The sequence below is a fragment of the Tribolium madens genome, unplaced genomic scaffold, assembly GCF_015345945.1.
Source record: "Tribolium madens isolate multiple individuals breed KSU strain unplaced genomic scaffold, Tmad_KSU_1.1 Scaffold_97;HRSCAF=244;Tcas5.2_LG3a, whole genome shotgun sequence".
Lineage (NCBI taxonomy): Eukaryota > Metazoa > Arthropoda > Insecta > Coleoptera > Tenebrionidae > Tribolium > Tribolium madens.
Window position 1 is genome coordinate 785081 of NW_025401069.1, and position 16894 is coordinate 801974.

The following is a 16894-nucleotide window of genomic DNA, read 5'->3' on the forward strand; positions in this document are numbered from 1 at the left end:
TGTCACGAATTGATTAGGTAGGTATTTATCTGAAACCGGTCTCGCGATTGTTACATCCTGAAAATCCTGAAACGTAAGATGGTATGAAGCTGCGTATCCATAGCAACCCCTGCTTGAACCGTATTGGACGTGTACGTTCTTCCTTCTTTGCACTTGCTACTAACCATCATTCCAATTTCTCCTTTTCCGTACACACAAAATATTTATGATTTGTCATCAAAAATCGAAGCAATTTTTCATTAGAGCTAATTAATTCACGAGAAATATTGAGGGTTGAATAAGAGAAAAAAATGTAAACTTATCTACTTTGGAAACAGTACGCGTAGAACAATAGATGAAAGAAAATAAAAGGACCCTCCGAATTATAAATTCAAAGGAAACAAAAAAAGCACGACGTAAAAGAAACGGGGACATTGTAAAGTTCTTCGGGAGGAATATAAAAGTGTGCACACTTTTTAAATTAATGATTTATTTGGCCGAAGACCAAGATGGCGGGGAACGGAAGTTCGCGAAGATATTTAAGATTTAGCGGAAACGGTGGCTTTCGAAATAATGGAGACGGTGTAAATAAGGTCAAATGAATTATGCAAAAGTTGACAATAAAAAATGACAATGTTATAATTACAATGAATTAGAAATAATACATTTTTTACAGAATATTATAATCAACACATGTTATCTTAGTTTATTTCTTCATTATTTTGTGAAAATGACAAAGCGACCACTAATTCCACTACAACAATTCACTCAAAATTTTCCAGTTCCTGCAAATGTAATAATTGCCAATGTTAGTTTTATTATGCAAAAAAATACATAAAACATGCAGCATCTCCTTTATCTCAATTACAAATACAGGGTGTTAAAAAAAGTTTGTAAAATATTTAAGAAGGTAATAGTATTGGTATAGACTAAAATAAACAAAAAATGTGAGTTTTTTTTCTCTTTTTTGTTTGACAGATTGCAAATAAATGTTTCCAAAAACAAATAATTTTTATATCTTCGAAACCGTTACTTTGCAAACCCATGTTTATATTAAGACTTTTTTGTTTGTTTTGTTCTATACTATTACTTCCTGAAATATTTTACAATCTTTTTTTAACACCCTGTATGTAATTACAGAATAATTAAACAAATTGGGATTGTGAATAAAATAGTATACAAACTGTGGGGGGGGGGGATGTCATTACCCTCTTGACAAAATATCTCAACTCTCAGGGCAATGACATATTTTTCACCTCGATTGTAATATACTATTTCGCATTAAAAATATGCAGTGTGTCGCTGGATGGGTGAAACGACTTTGTAAACATAAAAAATTTTGATGTAAATTTTTATTTTTTGGGGTTCAGCTCTGCTTGGTTTTTAGTTTTGAAAAATCAAATATGCTTTTTTTTTGTAAAGTAAAGTGCCTTTTATGTAGCAAATGAAAATACAACAAAAAATTAATTAAAAAAGTTGTCTAGAATTAACTTTTAGGCCCCTATGCTAAACTTCAAAATCATCGACTAACTATGATTTTTCATTTTTTTCAAAATATGTAATTGCTTTTTGTTAACAGAAACGTCAAAAATTCTTTAATTTTAAATCAATAAACATCAAAAAAATTAAAAATTATAGTCAATGGTTTTGAAATTTAATATGCTGGCCAAATGTTGATTCTAAACAACTTTTCTTAATAACTTTTTGTTGTATTGTTCACTTTACTCTACGGTAAAATAACTTTTTTTGAAAATTTCCAAGGCTTATTTGATTTTTCAAAACTAAAATTATGCTAGAAATTAATTTTTAACCCAGTAGGGCTAAACCCTAAAATTTTTTATCTTTTACAAGAGTCATTTCACCTATACGGGGACACATACTGTATACCTCCATATTTTGGAAGCTATTTTAAGTTTATTTTAATAAAACATATTATAAAACCAACAAGTTGAGGAATTCCTCAATAATTGTTTAGTTCCAATTAAGTGACTCTTAAAGAAGGCACTGAGTTTTTGTCATTAATAAACTAAAATTAGTACAATTGTTTATTTACGACTTCAGATTTAATTAATTTTAACATCCAAAAATGGACTAAAATTTTGTTAGAAATTAATTTTTAACCCAGTGGAGCTAAACCCTAAATTTTTTTTATCTTTTACAAGAGTCATTTCCCCTATACGGGGACACACACTGTATACCTACATATTTTGGAAGCTATTTTAAGTTTATTTTAATACAATTTTAATATACCTACATATTTTGGAAGCTATTTTAAGTCTATTTTAACAAAATTTTAATAAAACATATTATAAAACCAACAAGTTGAGAAATTCTTCAATAATTGTTTAGTTATTGTAGTTCTTCCAATTAAGTGACTCTTAATGAAGACACTGGGTTTTTGTCATTAATAAACTAAAATTAACACAATTGTTTATTTACGACTTCCGATTTAATTAATTTTTAGATCCAAAAATGGACAAAACTTGCGCATATGCAGCACTCTCTCGCTTCGCTTGTTTGTGCTTCTAACGGTACTCACGTTGGAAATGTAATTCAATTTTTCACATAGAAGCGTGCATTTCGCTATTTTTAATATTTCCTACCCCCATGTCTTGCTAATTAAAAAATTTGAAAAGTAGAATAGTAGATAAAGCCGTGTATGCAATACGTGAGATTTTACTCGAATTTGGTGAACGAATAACAACGTCTGGTATTTATCGATTGCATTCCGTTATATTGGCAATTCGCTAACGGCATGCAATCCAATTTATTCTTTCGAAACCTGCAATAACAGACCGCATTTATCCATATTTTCTATAATTTGAAAATCGAATCATTGTTTTACAATAATAGAAAAAAGTGGTAATTTATTTCATTGTTTTGTATCGTTTTTGTAGCATATTTCTCACGCATGGGGCAGCAACAACCATCAGCGTCTGAATAATGCACGCGTAAGCGAGGCCAATATATCAATTAGTAGCACCCGCTAACCACCAGGGCGTGGCGAACACAATATCGCAACCCCCCTAAAGCAAAGCATCATCTAACCCCCTGCAGACTGAGCGATACTTGATATTTATATCCGCACTATCATTTCTAAGTTCAAATCAATTATCTCTGACGGGAAATCCATGCACTACCAACGACCAAAATCGCTAAATATTTTCTTTCACCTACAAGAGTGAACAAAAAAAAAGAAAAATTCTTGCAGATCGTGTCAGATATTTTGATGTGGCGCTTCCGCTTTCCGACGAGTTGTGATAATGATAAGTCAAAGTGACAAACGGTTAATTTTTAACGGTTTGTGTGCTCATTATAGCGTTTTAACTTTTGACCAAAAATAAATAAAAGGGGAAAGGAGAAATGCGGCATTGGGTGAATTCGGCGAGTCATTCTCTTGACGGTAGGTGGTGTGATAAGCGGCGGTCGGGGTGGCGATAAAAGACTCGAAAAGACACCCCTAGGAGGCTAAGTGATGTGCCGTATCGTATATTATTTATCATGTCGACGGGGAGAAATGGGGCAAAGTGGGTCACATAATCAAACATTTTTAACAAATCGATAAAATTTATACAGACCTAAAAACATATGGAAAATTAGAGTTTACGATTTGTTTTTAAAAGTAACTGAAAAATATTATTTCTACAAACATCTTTCTTTAATAATATAGGTTGTCTCAGAAATAATGATGAAAAAATGATAAAAAGATTTTTTTTAATTTCCTGTATTGTTGTTACTTTTTGTCAGTATACCTACAATTCAGTGGCTTATTTACTACAACTTATTCCTGAAAAGATACCAAACAAATTAAGTATAAAAAATTCTAACGCCCTAAGGTATTATTTGCCTTATAATGTCCTATTATACTTAGAATTCTAATAGACTAGCAAGACATAATAGTTATTATTGTCGTTCCATGTAGTTATGGTATAAACAACCTTCAACAATTTACAATCGTTAAGCTATCAATATCACCCTAGTATCATACAGGACTGTTAAGATGTTTTAACAGCCCGACATTTGCTTTAAGGCCCAGCTTTTTGACAGCTTTGACAATTTAAACCAAATTCTGAAAACAGTCCAAGATGTCAAAAAGCCGTGTGTTAAACATAGGTGTTAAAACAAAAGCAGGATGTGAAAACCTCGTAAGAGTTCTGTGAATTATTATAGTATTATTGATAGCTAAACTATTGTACATTTTTTATTTTTTATTTTTAATTTTTAAAATGAGGATGTTGTACTGGAAGATGTGTAAGAAATAATTATTTATTCGACGAGTTTGAGTGTAAATCGGACGCTTTATTTCAGGAGAGGATTATTAACTACGAGTGTTAACGAGTTGATTAAAATAGATTAAAAATCTAGTTAATTTAAATTTCGATTTGTCAACGCATGACGGGTTTATGCGTTTACTATCTTCACCACGAGATGTCGATGAATAAAATCTTGCCGAAAAAAAATGGTGTTTGTTTTTAAATATGTACTAAATAGATAAATTTGTGCGGTAATTTCTCTCAGAATTAATGGACTTTATTTATCATGAAGTATCTTTTTTTTCGGAGTCTCTGAAGGCCTAAAATTATTTTATATTAGTTAGTTAATTCAAAATTTAATTACAGTTTTTTTTTTGTTAAATTTTCAATATTTCAGTGTAGCCAAAATTTCGTCTTTTAAAAATACCTACAAAAAAAATGTTTGAAATTTTGTATAAACTAGTATCTATCTGCAAGTTTGAATGTAGTGAGCTTTTGTGGGATAGTTTGTATAGTCTTTGTATAAAAATCGTACCTGAAAAAATATTTAATAACATTTGGAGTTAATAAGTTAAAAGTATTTACAAAAATTAAAATTATTACAAAATATGAGTATTGTAAAAATAGCCTTTCTATGAGTTGATACTTTTATTTCAGGATACAAAGTTTTTAACATTTTGTATTAATTTGATAAAATTACATATGTATTATTTTTTACTATTTTAGTTGATTCAAAAAGGTGTACCTAGCATAATTTTAACTACGAATACCCCTCTACAAATAAGATATAGCACAATATTTATTGACCCACCTCAAAAAACAGAAAAATTACACCTTTCCAAAAATCTGTATGAAAAAATAATTTTAAAATGATTTTACTTTAGATCTATTGAAACTGACATTCAGCAGTGTCAGCATTGACAGCGATGTCATTCGTTTCCAAGATAACGATACGCTCAAAAATCATAAATTCGAATTTTGTAACCATGTAGAGTTTAGTTTAAACTCAAATAAATCGAGAACGGTATATGGTGGCGATATAAAACAAGAGTACCTTTTTTATAAAAAAAAAATTTGGGTACTTAATTTTTGGAATCAAAAATAGGCTAAAAAATGTTATGACCCAAAAACTGGAGAGGCTCCATTGTCACTAAAAATGTATAGCTTTTACAAGACTTCAAAAATGTCTTTTTGTCCCTTAACATGCAAAGTTTCATAATAATCGGATTAACGATAACAAAAATATTTCCAGAAAATCATTCTTCATACCGATTTTGAGAAAGGTTTAGTTTTTCTATTTTTTGAAGTAAGTAGTCGAATAAATACTGTGCTATCTATTCTCATTTGTAGAGGTGTATTCGTGGTGCCACACATTTTTTATTCACTCGATATTATTATGTAACCTAATCCAGAAATTTTTATAAACTGACTAAATAAAAAGCCATTCTAAAATATACCTACAGGCTAAGCCAAGCAATTTTTCAATATTTTTGATTTAACTTGCTTATAATTTATAACTTTATTTAAACGACAACCTAAATAAAGAATTTTTTTTACAAAAAATATGATTTAAATATTACAACTACATATAAAACTTTTCAAAGAAAACAAATGCAAAAAAAAAAACAAACAAACAAAATTTAATTCTTTAAGACGACCATCTGTGTAGACCATTACATTTGTTTTATTATTATTTATTGTACATTTATGTACATCAATTTATCATTCTTCTAGAGTTTGTTTCAAATTGTTGTAAAATTTAGCATAGCATTGACAGTTTAGTTGAAGTTACCTAGCAACTGAATATGAAATCATAAACAGGGTGGTTTTTATGTTTGTGCAAACTGTCGTATTTCGGTGAAAATTGAAAAATTTCATTCGCCAGGGACAAAGCCGCTATAGATCACCGTCCTGTTGGATGTTCCTCTGTTCGAGAGGTTGATGTGAAAACAATCAGAGTTGGCCGCGATAACGTAGAGTACAATTAAGCTCTCCGATTCAACATGGCGGTAGGAAGCGGCACATCAATCACTTCGCACACGTCAATTAGCCTCCGGAAGCACGTCACTATCAATTTGAACAACGCCCGTTCGGATGGATCACATAACCTATATTGATTTGCTTGACTTTTTCAAATTGTTGGAAAAATTGCATTTTCAAGTGATTCCCCCGTCACCACTGTTCATTTTAATTCGACAATAATCGTTAATTGTATTGTTGGAGGTCGTTTGTTTGGTTAGTGGTTGTTGGCACGCATCGTAGTCAAGTCACCCGTGGGAAAGACGACCACCCCTTATATATCTATCGATGGATATACTTTATAATGATCATGCCCTAATTCGTTAAATGGCTCGAAACATATGCTTTTGACTCGGGGGGAGCCTGTCAACATAAATTTGTACGCACATAATCATATAATCTTTTCGTGATAATCGCTGATTGCATTGCATACATCGATTAATAATCAATTTTCATGAAAACGAAAGAAAAGTGATTTCAAAAAGCAATTTGCTTAATTGATCCACATGATATTTGATTATCTACAATCATTAGCTCTGGTTTATGACTACCACAAAACTTGTCTTAAATTCTGCAAAAAAGCATGTATTTTAGTGTCCATGCACTCTGTATAAGTGTACACAGCAATTTCAAAATAGTACGAGTAAAAATAACTTCTACCTTTAATTTATTATACTTTTTCACTTTTTCGTAATATTTCGTATTTGACTATTTAGTGTTTTATTTTAATGATTAAACAAGAACGGGCCAAGTGTTTCTCAATTTAGGTATAAGTCTTAATAAAAAAATTTGGCTAGTGTGTGAGTTATCATAAGAAAATTAATTATTATTAATTTTAATTAAAAATTTCTACTAGGTATGTAAAAAATAAGTGATTTTAACTTTTCAAGTCTATATTTTGAAGTTTTGACATAATTTTTTCACTTTCTCTTAAGTTAAAATTTCATGTAGTACTTACTTTTTTATAAGAATGCCGTTTTCAATTGCAAGAATGCGAATTCTGAATCAACTATTTTTCAAATTTTCTTAGTTTTCTATATAAGTGGCTGTATTAGCGAACATGGCAGTTTGTATTTTTAACATCAATGTAGTTCTTTGTAAATTAATTTTTTTTATGTAAAAATCATAAAATCCAAAAAGTTTACATGAAATTTTAGGTCGACACCTAGGTATACTATGCGTTTTTATTACAAGTATGTAACCAAAAATTCTATCTATAAAAATTTCGAAGTTATGAGAGTTTAAATTTTGCACTTTGACTCTATTTATTTCTGTTAAAAAAATAATTTTCCAATATTTTTTGCTACAGGCTATTAGAAGAGGAAACAAAGAAGCTGTATCCTAAATTGTAACTCTGTTTAATGTTATTTGTGGGTTTATTGGCAAAATTTATTGGTAACTACGAAAATGCAATATATCTCGAGATTTTTCTTTTGCCATTCGGCCACTTTTCACAATGTTTTTTTGTATGAAATAGTGGATTTTTGTGGCTTTAGATTTGTCAGTAGGATTCAGTTGTAACGCAAAATTTTTTTACACAAAAAACAAATCAGCAGTTGCCAGTGTGGCAATAAAAAAGTCCTGAGGTATATTTTTTTTAAATCAACTTTTTCAATAAAATGAAAATTTTGTCAAAATCCAATTATACTTTTTTCTCGAACATTTTATTGTTTTATTTATTTATTTATTTAAATATGCCGCGTCAACCACAGAGAGTCATTAGCGGAGACAATTTATAATTATTAGAAACTTTCGAAGTTATGAGGGTTTAAAGTTTGCTCTTTGACTCTATTTATTTCTGTTGGAGAAATAATTTTCCAAGTTTTCTTTTGCTATAGGCTATTAAAAGAGGAAACAAGGAAGCTGTATCCTAAATTATAACTCTGTTCAATGTTATTTGTGGCTTTCATTGGCAAAATTTTTGTCCCTTTACTAAATAATTGTAAAAAAAACATACACAAGATCATCAGTATCTTTAAATAGAAATAAAAAATATCAAATGTCAAAAAATAAATATCAAATTTTTTAACAGATAGAATTTTTTAAACATTTTTTTCATGTTTCTGGTATGGCGCGAGTTCTGGCACACCCTGTATACATTGATACTGATAATTATACCGATTTTGTTTTTTTAAGCAACTTTATTAGTAGAAAAATACTGAAACACTAACATAATGATGTTCGCTTGCGTGTAAAGTTTTTTTTCAATTTTTTGAACATAATTAATCAATAAGGTAGGTACTCGTATATTTAATTTATAAGAGTTTTTGCTGAAAAAAAACATATTTAAGTTATTTAAGAATTTGTCATTTTTGCCATTTGAAAGCAACAATTATAAGAAGTGTAAAAGTACTTTATTTGCGTGAAAGAAAATGTAATAATTGTTAATTTCTAATTTAAACAGATATAAAAACATTATATGATGTTGTAAGTTTACCAAATTTTGATTATGTTTTTTTGTGTCAATATTTGTTTTTCTTCTTTTTTGATTGTCAAATATTTCAGTAAGCAAAATATATTAAAAAGAACTTAAACATTTCTTGTCCCTAAATTCAGACTTTGTTTACCTATAATTAAATCAAAACATTCATTTATAATTAAAAAAAAAAACACTAAATTTAGTTTAAGTCAAAATTCCTTTATTTTGTGTAATTGAGAAAAAAAGCAGTAATGTTGAAATTTATGTGAAGGAATGTGTAGTAATCACTCTGTATAAACATCAAGGGCTCGTATTGTCGTTAGTAAGAGTAATATAAAGTCGTTATCAGATTATTCAACCCTACTACAAAACTTACGAACTACTAAATGGGTGGATTGTAGTCTATTAATCAAGCGAAGCGAGGGTTGCCGACTGAATATCTACATTTCAACTCCCATAAATACGGCCTGATAGCGATTCCAGATACGCTAAAATGTAAATTATGTTTTATTGTGCCCTAACCGCCACACCACTTATTATTTTCCAAAATCCACGAAAAATCATTTAATTACAGGTCTCGAACGCACGGAAAAATCCTCACACGGTCACTTATCCTCGCCCAAGACCTACAACAGCATTTCGGAGACTCTCCGAACGAAATGTGGTAAGTCGACTTTGTTTCCACCGTAATTAAGAACGGGTGTGTCGCAATCTTACATCGCAATAGATTCGGTTAACTATGAATAATATTCAGCGTTTCCGGAGCAGAATGGTGGAGGCACACGTCCCCGCCGTTTCCGGAGCGCCGGATTTCCAACTTGGTAATGCCTTTCCTTGTTTGGTGCCCGATCACAAACGACACTCGTAAAAAGTTTTACGGAGGCAGGCTACGAAATTTCGACTCGTAAAACGCGAAAATCGATACGAAGAAGGCTCATAGATGTCGGGGTACATTTTCGAAGCTTTTGGGTAGGAAGTCGCAATGGGGAGCTTTTGTGTGTTGCTTTGAAAGCCGGCCGCGAGAAAGCGCGACAGATCGAGTTGGGGTAGTTCGAGGAAGGGCCGATAGAGGGTGATGGATTGGGGATGAAGTGAAATAAATAGCTACAAATTCACACGCAATGTGTGATTATTATTACAGAGAAAGAGGCATATTCTACGCGATTATAAATAAACTGAATTCTTGTAATCAAATAATTGTTAAAAAAATAATAATTATCTAAAAAATGGAACGTTTTTAAGATCATGAGAAAGTTTATTTAAATATTCTTACAAAACAATAAATAGGTATCAGTTTTTACTATTAAAAAAATATTTCTTTATAAAAAATATTTTATAATACATAATATGGTTTATACAGGAGAATTCATATAAAACTGCAAACTTAACGAATAAATTCAGAAATTAGGCTTATTTTAACCCTGTCTTTTATCATTCTTGGTAGAACAAAATCGTCAAAGTCAAAACAAAAATTTTAAAAGCTTATTTATGACAAGAATTTCCAAATTATGATAACAAATGAAATAAATGATTAATTTTTAATCTTTATAAATCAATCACTCTATGTACTAAAATTTTAACCAGTACTTCGAGCAGTTATTAATGAAATTTAATATACCGTTTAATGTCTAATAAGACCGACATGTAACTTCGTAGTTAAGTGACGTTTTATCAAGAATATTTTTCAAAATTTTTTTTTGTTTTTGAGTTCTACAATTTTTTTATTGTTTTTAATGACAACCCACTATAAAACCATTTTTCTCATAAAAGTTATGAACTAAGGATTACAGGTATCTACTTAATATTTAATTTTTCCAAAACCTTTTTTTTTACATAAATTGCAATTAGGACAAAAAGAACTCAAAAACAAAACAAAGTTCGTTCTCAAATACGATCACATTTTTTATATTACTTTAATTTATATTAATTATTATTTGGAAGCAAATGATTTAAAAAAAAACCGCTTGGTTTCATACTTTATATTCACCCTGTATGTAGAATGTTCTGCGCCGATTATGATTGTTTTTTTTTATAATTTTGAAAGACCTTGAGAAATTTTCAATTTTTAATTTAAATAAAATAAGGTATTTTGCATTCATATTATAGGAATTGCCACAAAAGATCTATGAAACTATTGTCGGTCAAAAAAGACGTCGTGAATGGAAAAAAGACTTTTCCTATCAAATTGCACACAAGATTTTATAAAATTTGGAAAAGAAACCCTTGCATTAGGTAAGTTCTTATAAATATATTGGTATGAAAAACAAAAGTATACAAAGTAAAATGTGACAAAATATTTTCAATTTGTGTGTTGGTTTCATTGGCCTGAAAATAATGTTAGAGGAAGCAGATGAACCATCTTCTGCAACGGTCTTGGTGCTGTCCGAAAAATTACAAAAAGGCGTACAAACACTTCGAGAAATTGGTGTTCAGAATTTTTTCATTCTAGGTAGAAAAAATTGAACTTTTCAACACTCAAATGAGTGTGAAAAAGTTAAACAACTCCATACCGAATTTCATAAAAATAGGTATATTTGTAGTATTCAGTTCTTGCACTAAATTAATTACAATATTTTCTAATTTGTTAATTTTGTTTTTAAAAAACGTTACTTTGATTAAAAAACTACTACTATATGAATTTGTATTTATTTTTTAGTAAAATTACGTTTCTTCAGTTGAAATTCTCATTTACTGTGTTATAAATAAAATCTTGCTTGCTTAACAAGGCTGTTAACGGATTCTTTTGGGTACGTTAACAGCTTTCTTTTATTAAATAGACATAAAAGAATATCAAACGTTAAAAAATAAATGGCAAAATTTTTTGACAGATGAAATTTTTAAACATTTTTTCCGTGTTTCTGGTATCTTATCTAATTTGGAATTTTTCTCTAGAGCGCAAATTCTGAAACACTGTATAATTGTCTATTGACAACATTTAATTGGAAAACTGTGATGCTAAATAAATAGTCAGTGTTGTTAGGATTTGTGGCCTATTTGATAAAAAGATCCCAATCATTTATGTATTTCTACTTTATTCAAAGTTGCCACAGGACACTTTGATAAGAAACTTAACCTATGGCAATACTAATTAATACTTTTATTAATAATAGAGACCAGGATTATTCTTTCATCTGAACCAATTGTTTTTTACTTGAACTAAAACGGGTCCAATGTCCAGTTTCTACCGTTTGATAGAATAGCCGCATAATACGTAACAAATAAAATAAATTCAATGTGAAGTGGTCGGAGCCGGTGTAGTCGGAAGCGGGCTGCCGGCGGATACCGCTGTCTCCGGGACACTTCCTCCCCGGGGCGGCCAATTTCACCCGGAGCGAGCGCTTTCCGCACACTCCGGATTCACCCCGGAGTCGACAGCTCGCGCGGCCAAATGCACCACCCAACATTTCGCATTAAATTAAATAAAATACTGGTTCGTGCATTTTTTTCTCGAAGAGATAGTCTCAATTGTGTGGGGAGAAAGCTCGCAATCCCTCTTGTCGCGTTTAAAAGGTTTCTGAAAAGAAGCCGTTTCGAATGTAATGAGCGCGGGAGTGAGGTGTAAATAGCTCCAATCAGCGTCTATTCATTAGTCACTTGCATTAAGTGATGGTTGTAGCAGTTGGAGTGTGAAGCGACTGACAATTGCCCACCAACTTTCAGCTATTCAGCGACAAGCTTTGAATTTCAGCACTGGTGTGCATTTACAAACATTTCGATTATTGCGATTTTGATTAAAAATTGTGGCACGGAGATAGATTGTGAACTTTGACGAGGGTGAATGCACAACAGGGTGCAAGTGGCCACGCGACCGAAGCCAGTCAATCGAAGCACGACTGTATACCGTATCCATTAATATATCACGCTTATTTCGCCTCGACAACTATGAATAAGGTCATAGTATTTATGCATAAACATGGCAGATTTTATTATTATACGAGTGATAAAAATGATAAATTTTAATAGAGAGGGGCCGTGCACAACAACAAACCGTGTGAAATGCCTGCAACATTCATTAATTACGAAAAAACCTACACAAAATCATGGTAGCATTAAGTAAACACAAAAATAGTAAAATTTCAATAAATAAATGTTAACATTACTTGGCGTTCTTCTCTGAAGCGCGGCGAGTTCTAAAACACCCTGTGAAGGGGTTGTTGCCGATGAAAAGTTGAAAGTTGTCATTCTGTATATGTGAAGCGTATTAAAAAATAGGTTAACAGAATGCGTCAAAAATTTTAAACAATGATGCCAGCTTAAATTTTAAATTTAAAGTGAAACAATTTTGCTTTGTAATGTCTGTACCTTTGAGAATTTACAAAAAATATGTAAAACCTAATAAATACTAATGATAGCTTATCGTTAAAAACAATATTGTGTCTTGTAAACAGACCATTTGAATAGTAATGTATACATACAGGGTGACTCAGAAAGTTGATAAAGTTTATTATTTAAATATTCAATTTAAATGATTATTATGTAAAAATTTGTATAAAAAAATCATAGAAACTAACCTAGTGCATCACTTGAAATTATTTTTAAAAATGAGTACTCCTAATATACAATACTAACTTATAATCTTTTAAAAGTATCCTATATTTTTGCATTTTTAGATATAGCCTTAAATGCTAGTAGATCTAAACTAAACTTTCTTTTGTCGATTTTGCTTAGTTTTTGAAATAATTTGATTTCTTTGACGAAAACATATTCATTCAAAAAAATATAGAGCTAAGTATAATATTTATAGTGAATTGCAACCATAAATGTAAAGAAATTGGAAAAGATTGTCACAAGTAATATAAGGTGAAAAATTTTAATGTAACACTCAATTCTTTGTTTTTGTTTTCGTTTTGAATCTAATAAATTATAATTATTGTCTTGTTTTAATATTATTGTTTTACCTCTTTTAATTTTTTAATAACAAAATTATTGAAATTTTGTTGTCAATTTGAGTTGATTTTAAGAAATAAAAATTGATAACAGGATCATATTTTATGACTAAAAATATATACAATTTTGTTGAAGCATTATGTCCAACTTAAAAAAACAAATCGCAGTCACCCCTTATCTAAAAACATTGTGAATAGATTACAATGATATATAAGTACTCATGTTTTTATAAAATACACTCAAATAATGAAGCAATTGTGGCGTTTTTTACTATTTTAATAAGATATAACGGATGTTTTTTTCAAATTTGGCGACAAAGCTATCCATGAAAGTTCGATTGTGAACGAACCATTAATTAATATAACATTTCGCTGGCTTGATATTACAATGTTGCATGTTACATTTTTTGAGTTTTTAAGTTTTTAGAATTACCTACAAGGGCGTATTAAAAATTGTGGTCCGTTCACAACACTGTCATATCACCGCCAACTTTAAATAAACACCCGTTACAATGAATATACATAAATACAGGGTGATTCAGCTTAAATGATCCACCTGACCCCTCTTGGCACACAACACATAATGTACTTATTTCTTGATTCAAAATTAAATTTTCAAAATATCGAGAATCAAAGAAAGATATTTTTCGATTCATGAAACTTTCAAAATTCGAATATGAATCAAGGAATAATTGCTTTGTGTATTATAGGTTGTCTGCCAAGAGGGGTCTAATGGGTTATTTAAGCTGAATCATCCTGTATCTAAAATTTCTCTGAATACTAGGTGAACTGAAAATATGGAACTAAACACGTTTTGCTTAAACTATGTATATTTTGAAAAAACTAATTGATGAATGATAAAGTACTACAAAAATAAATCGTTTTTCAAAAATTAAATTTCTTGTTTTTTTTTTGTACCTACCTACATATTTGAGTACATATTGCAAAATTTCTAATTTTTTTAAATAGCAAGCCATTACATTTTTGTTACAAAAGCCATAATTTAAAGATTACAATAATTATCTACGTTACGTTAAGTTTTTATAAAAAAATACATAAAAATGGCCATTTTGAAAAAAAAAAACGCACAACTCAAAAACAAAATCTCGTTTTTAAAACACGATCAAATTTTTATAGCAATTTTATTTATATTATTTTCTGAAGAAGCGCTTGGTTCCATACTTATTCTTCACCTTGTATTATGTTTTTCCTACTTTTTACTTTGTTAAGTCATGAAAATTTTGAAATTTGTTCTAAAATGTTTCGTTGTCTGTAAGTCATGTAATGTATCAACACAGTGTTTGTTTACAAGTGGTTGAGGGTCACGATATAAAAAGCTTTCTAAATTGTGCGACAATGAGTGAACATCACTCAATTACGCCACCTCCGAAATCAAAATAATCGTTTAGTTGCATCACGCTGAGCGTTCCCACAGGCCATAACAAAGGTAGTCGAAATGGCATACTTCACCAGTTCACTTCACACCGCTCGCGATTGTCATTGTTGGTAAATTGTCAGCGTATGTCAATCGTCATCCTAAACAAACCCCATTGTCTTACACAATGGAAGTGAACATCGGACAGGCGGCGGACGTGTGTGCGTATCATGAGCCATCGGAGGGTGATGGTGCTCTCTCTCGCCTGACATGGGATGCGATATCACTAGTATAGCGTAATAATTGGCTTTAGCATATTGCGATAGTGACGATGGTCGATGAAATGTGATAATGTGGCACAGAAGCGGAATTGCGAATTTCGCGATAGTTAATTCTAAACGAACAAAAATCAAAATACTATCGCTACAGAGTCATCGTCAGCTTCAAAACTTTTAGGCTCACTCACTTAGTTCAAAAATATCATAGAAATATTTTGTTATATCAGGTGAATAAAAAGTATGGAACCAAGCGTTTTTTTCGTAAACTAAGCACTCTACGAAAAAAATAATTAGTGTAGCGTAAAGTACAATTAAAATGTGACCATTTATCAAGAATAATATTTTTCGAAATTTCTTTTAGTTTTCGAGTTCTGGAAATTTTTTTTTTAATGGCAACTCACCATGGTAATTTTTTTAATTAAAGATTATGAGCTAAAAATGACCTCTAATTAAATAAATTTGTTTTTTAGCCAGTACTTTTTTTTAATTAATTGTTAAACTTGCGTTTCGAACTCATCACGAAGATTTTCCGAACTTAACCGAAGTGGTTGTTTCATGCATTTCATCATGATTTCTATGCAGGTGCTTTGGGGTGGTTACGAATGGACTAAAAATAGAAGTACATGATTTGTTATGAGATTTTTTGATCCATCCGGAACCACCCAAAGCACCTGCACAAAAAATCGGGCTCTCCAACGACCAAAGTCATGAAACGACCCCCTCGTTCAAGTCCGAAAAATCTTCGTAATGGGCTCGGAATGCAACTTTAACAATTTATTTAAAAAAAAGCACTGACTAAAAAACAATTCTGTTTAATTGGAGGTCATTTTTTATCATATTCTTTCATTTAAAAAAATTACCAAAATGGGTTGCCATTTAAAAAAAAATTTTTTTCAAGAACTCGAAAACTAAAAAAAATTTCGAAAAATGTTATTCTTGATAAATGGTCACATTTTAATTGTATTTTACGCTACACTAATTATTTTTTTTCGTAAAGTGCTTAGTTTACGAAAAAACGCTTGGTTTCATACTTTTTATTCACCTGGTATATGAAAACTGTAGATGCAAATCCTTAGCAATGAGAACAGTATCTTGTGAACAGACCACAATTTTTAATATGCCGGGCGAGGTGTCAATTGTCAGATTAATAACTTTAAATACGATGGTTCGTTCACAATCAAACTTTCATGGATACCTTTATGACGGTTATAAAGATGAGAAACTTATGAAAATTTTGGAGAAATTTCATTTTTTCATTTCGTTAAAATACAGGGTGTTTACGGTCTTGGAATTGAAAATTGACCTGTAATAAAAGAGTACAAAAATACTGTAACTGAGAAAAAAAAAACTTCCACAATTGTTATTATTAAAAATGTTATTTAATTAATATTGGCACACGGTTTGAGGGTTACTGAAATTATTTCCTTGTTTAGATAAAATTGTATTGATGCAATGATTGACAAAAACCACTTCATAGTTTTGACACTGTCATCATTTGCTTGGCTATTGCTTTAGTTTTTATCAAAATTCGAAGATCTTCTGTTTAATCTCTTCCAGCAAAATGGTTTCCAATAAAAAAAAATAACGTTATGGTCGTCAATTTCAGTAGAATTTACGTTGTAAATGGTTTTTACTTTTCTGCATATTCGTTAAAAATTATTAATAAAATGTCTGTGATAGAGTTC

The 16894-nt window shown here is 30.4% G+C and overlaps 1 protein-coding gene across 3 annotated transcripts in view; it reads left to right on the forward strand.

Moving 5' to 3' along the window:
- The window catches only part of LOC123014291 (DNA-binding protein D-ETS-3), an 80254-nt gene that overhangs the window by 7877 nt on the left and 55483 nt on the right, over positions 1 to 16894 (forward strand). For all 3 annotated transcript variants that reach the window (XM_044413328.1, XM_044413327.1, XM_044413329.1), the window contains exon 4: positions 9245 to 9334. In XM_044413328.1, coding sequence (XP_044269263.1) covers positions 9245 to 9334 — 90 coding nt within the window. The remainder of the gene's footprint in view (positions 1 to 9244; positions 9335 to 16894) is intronic.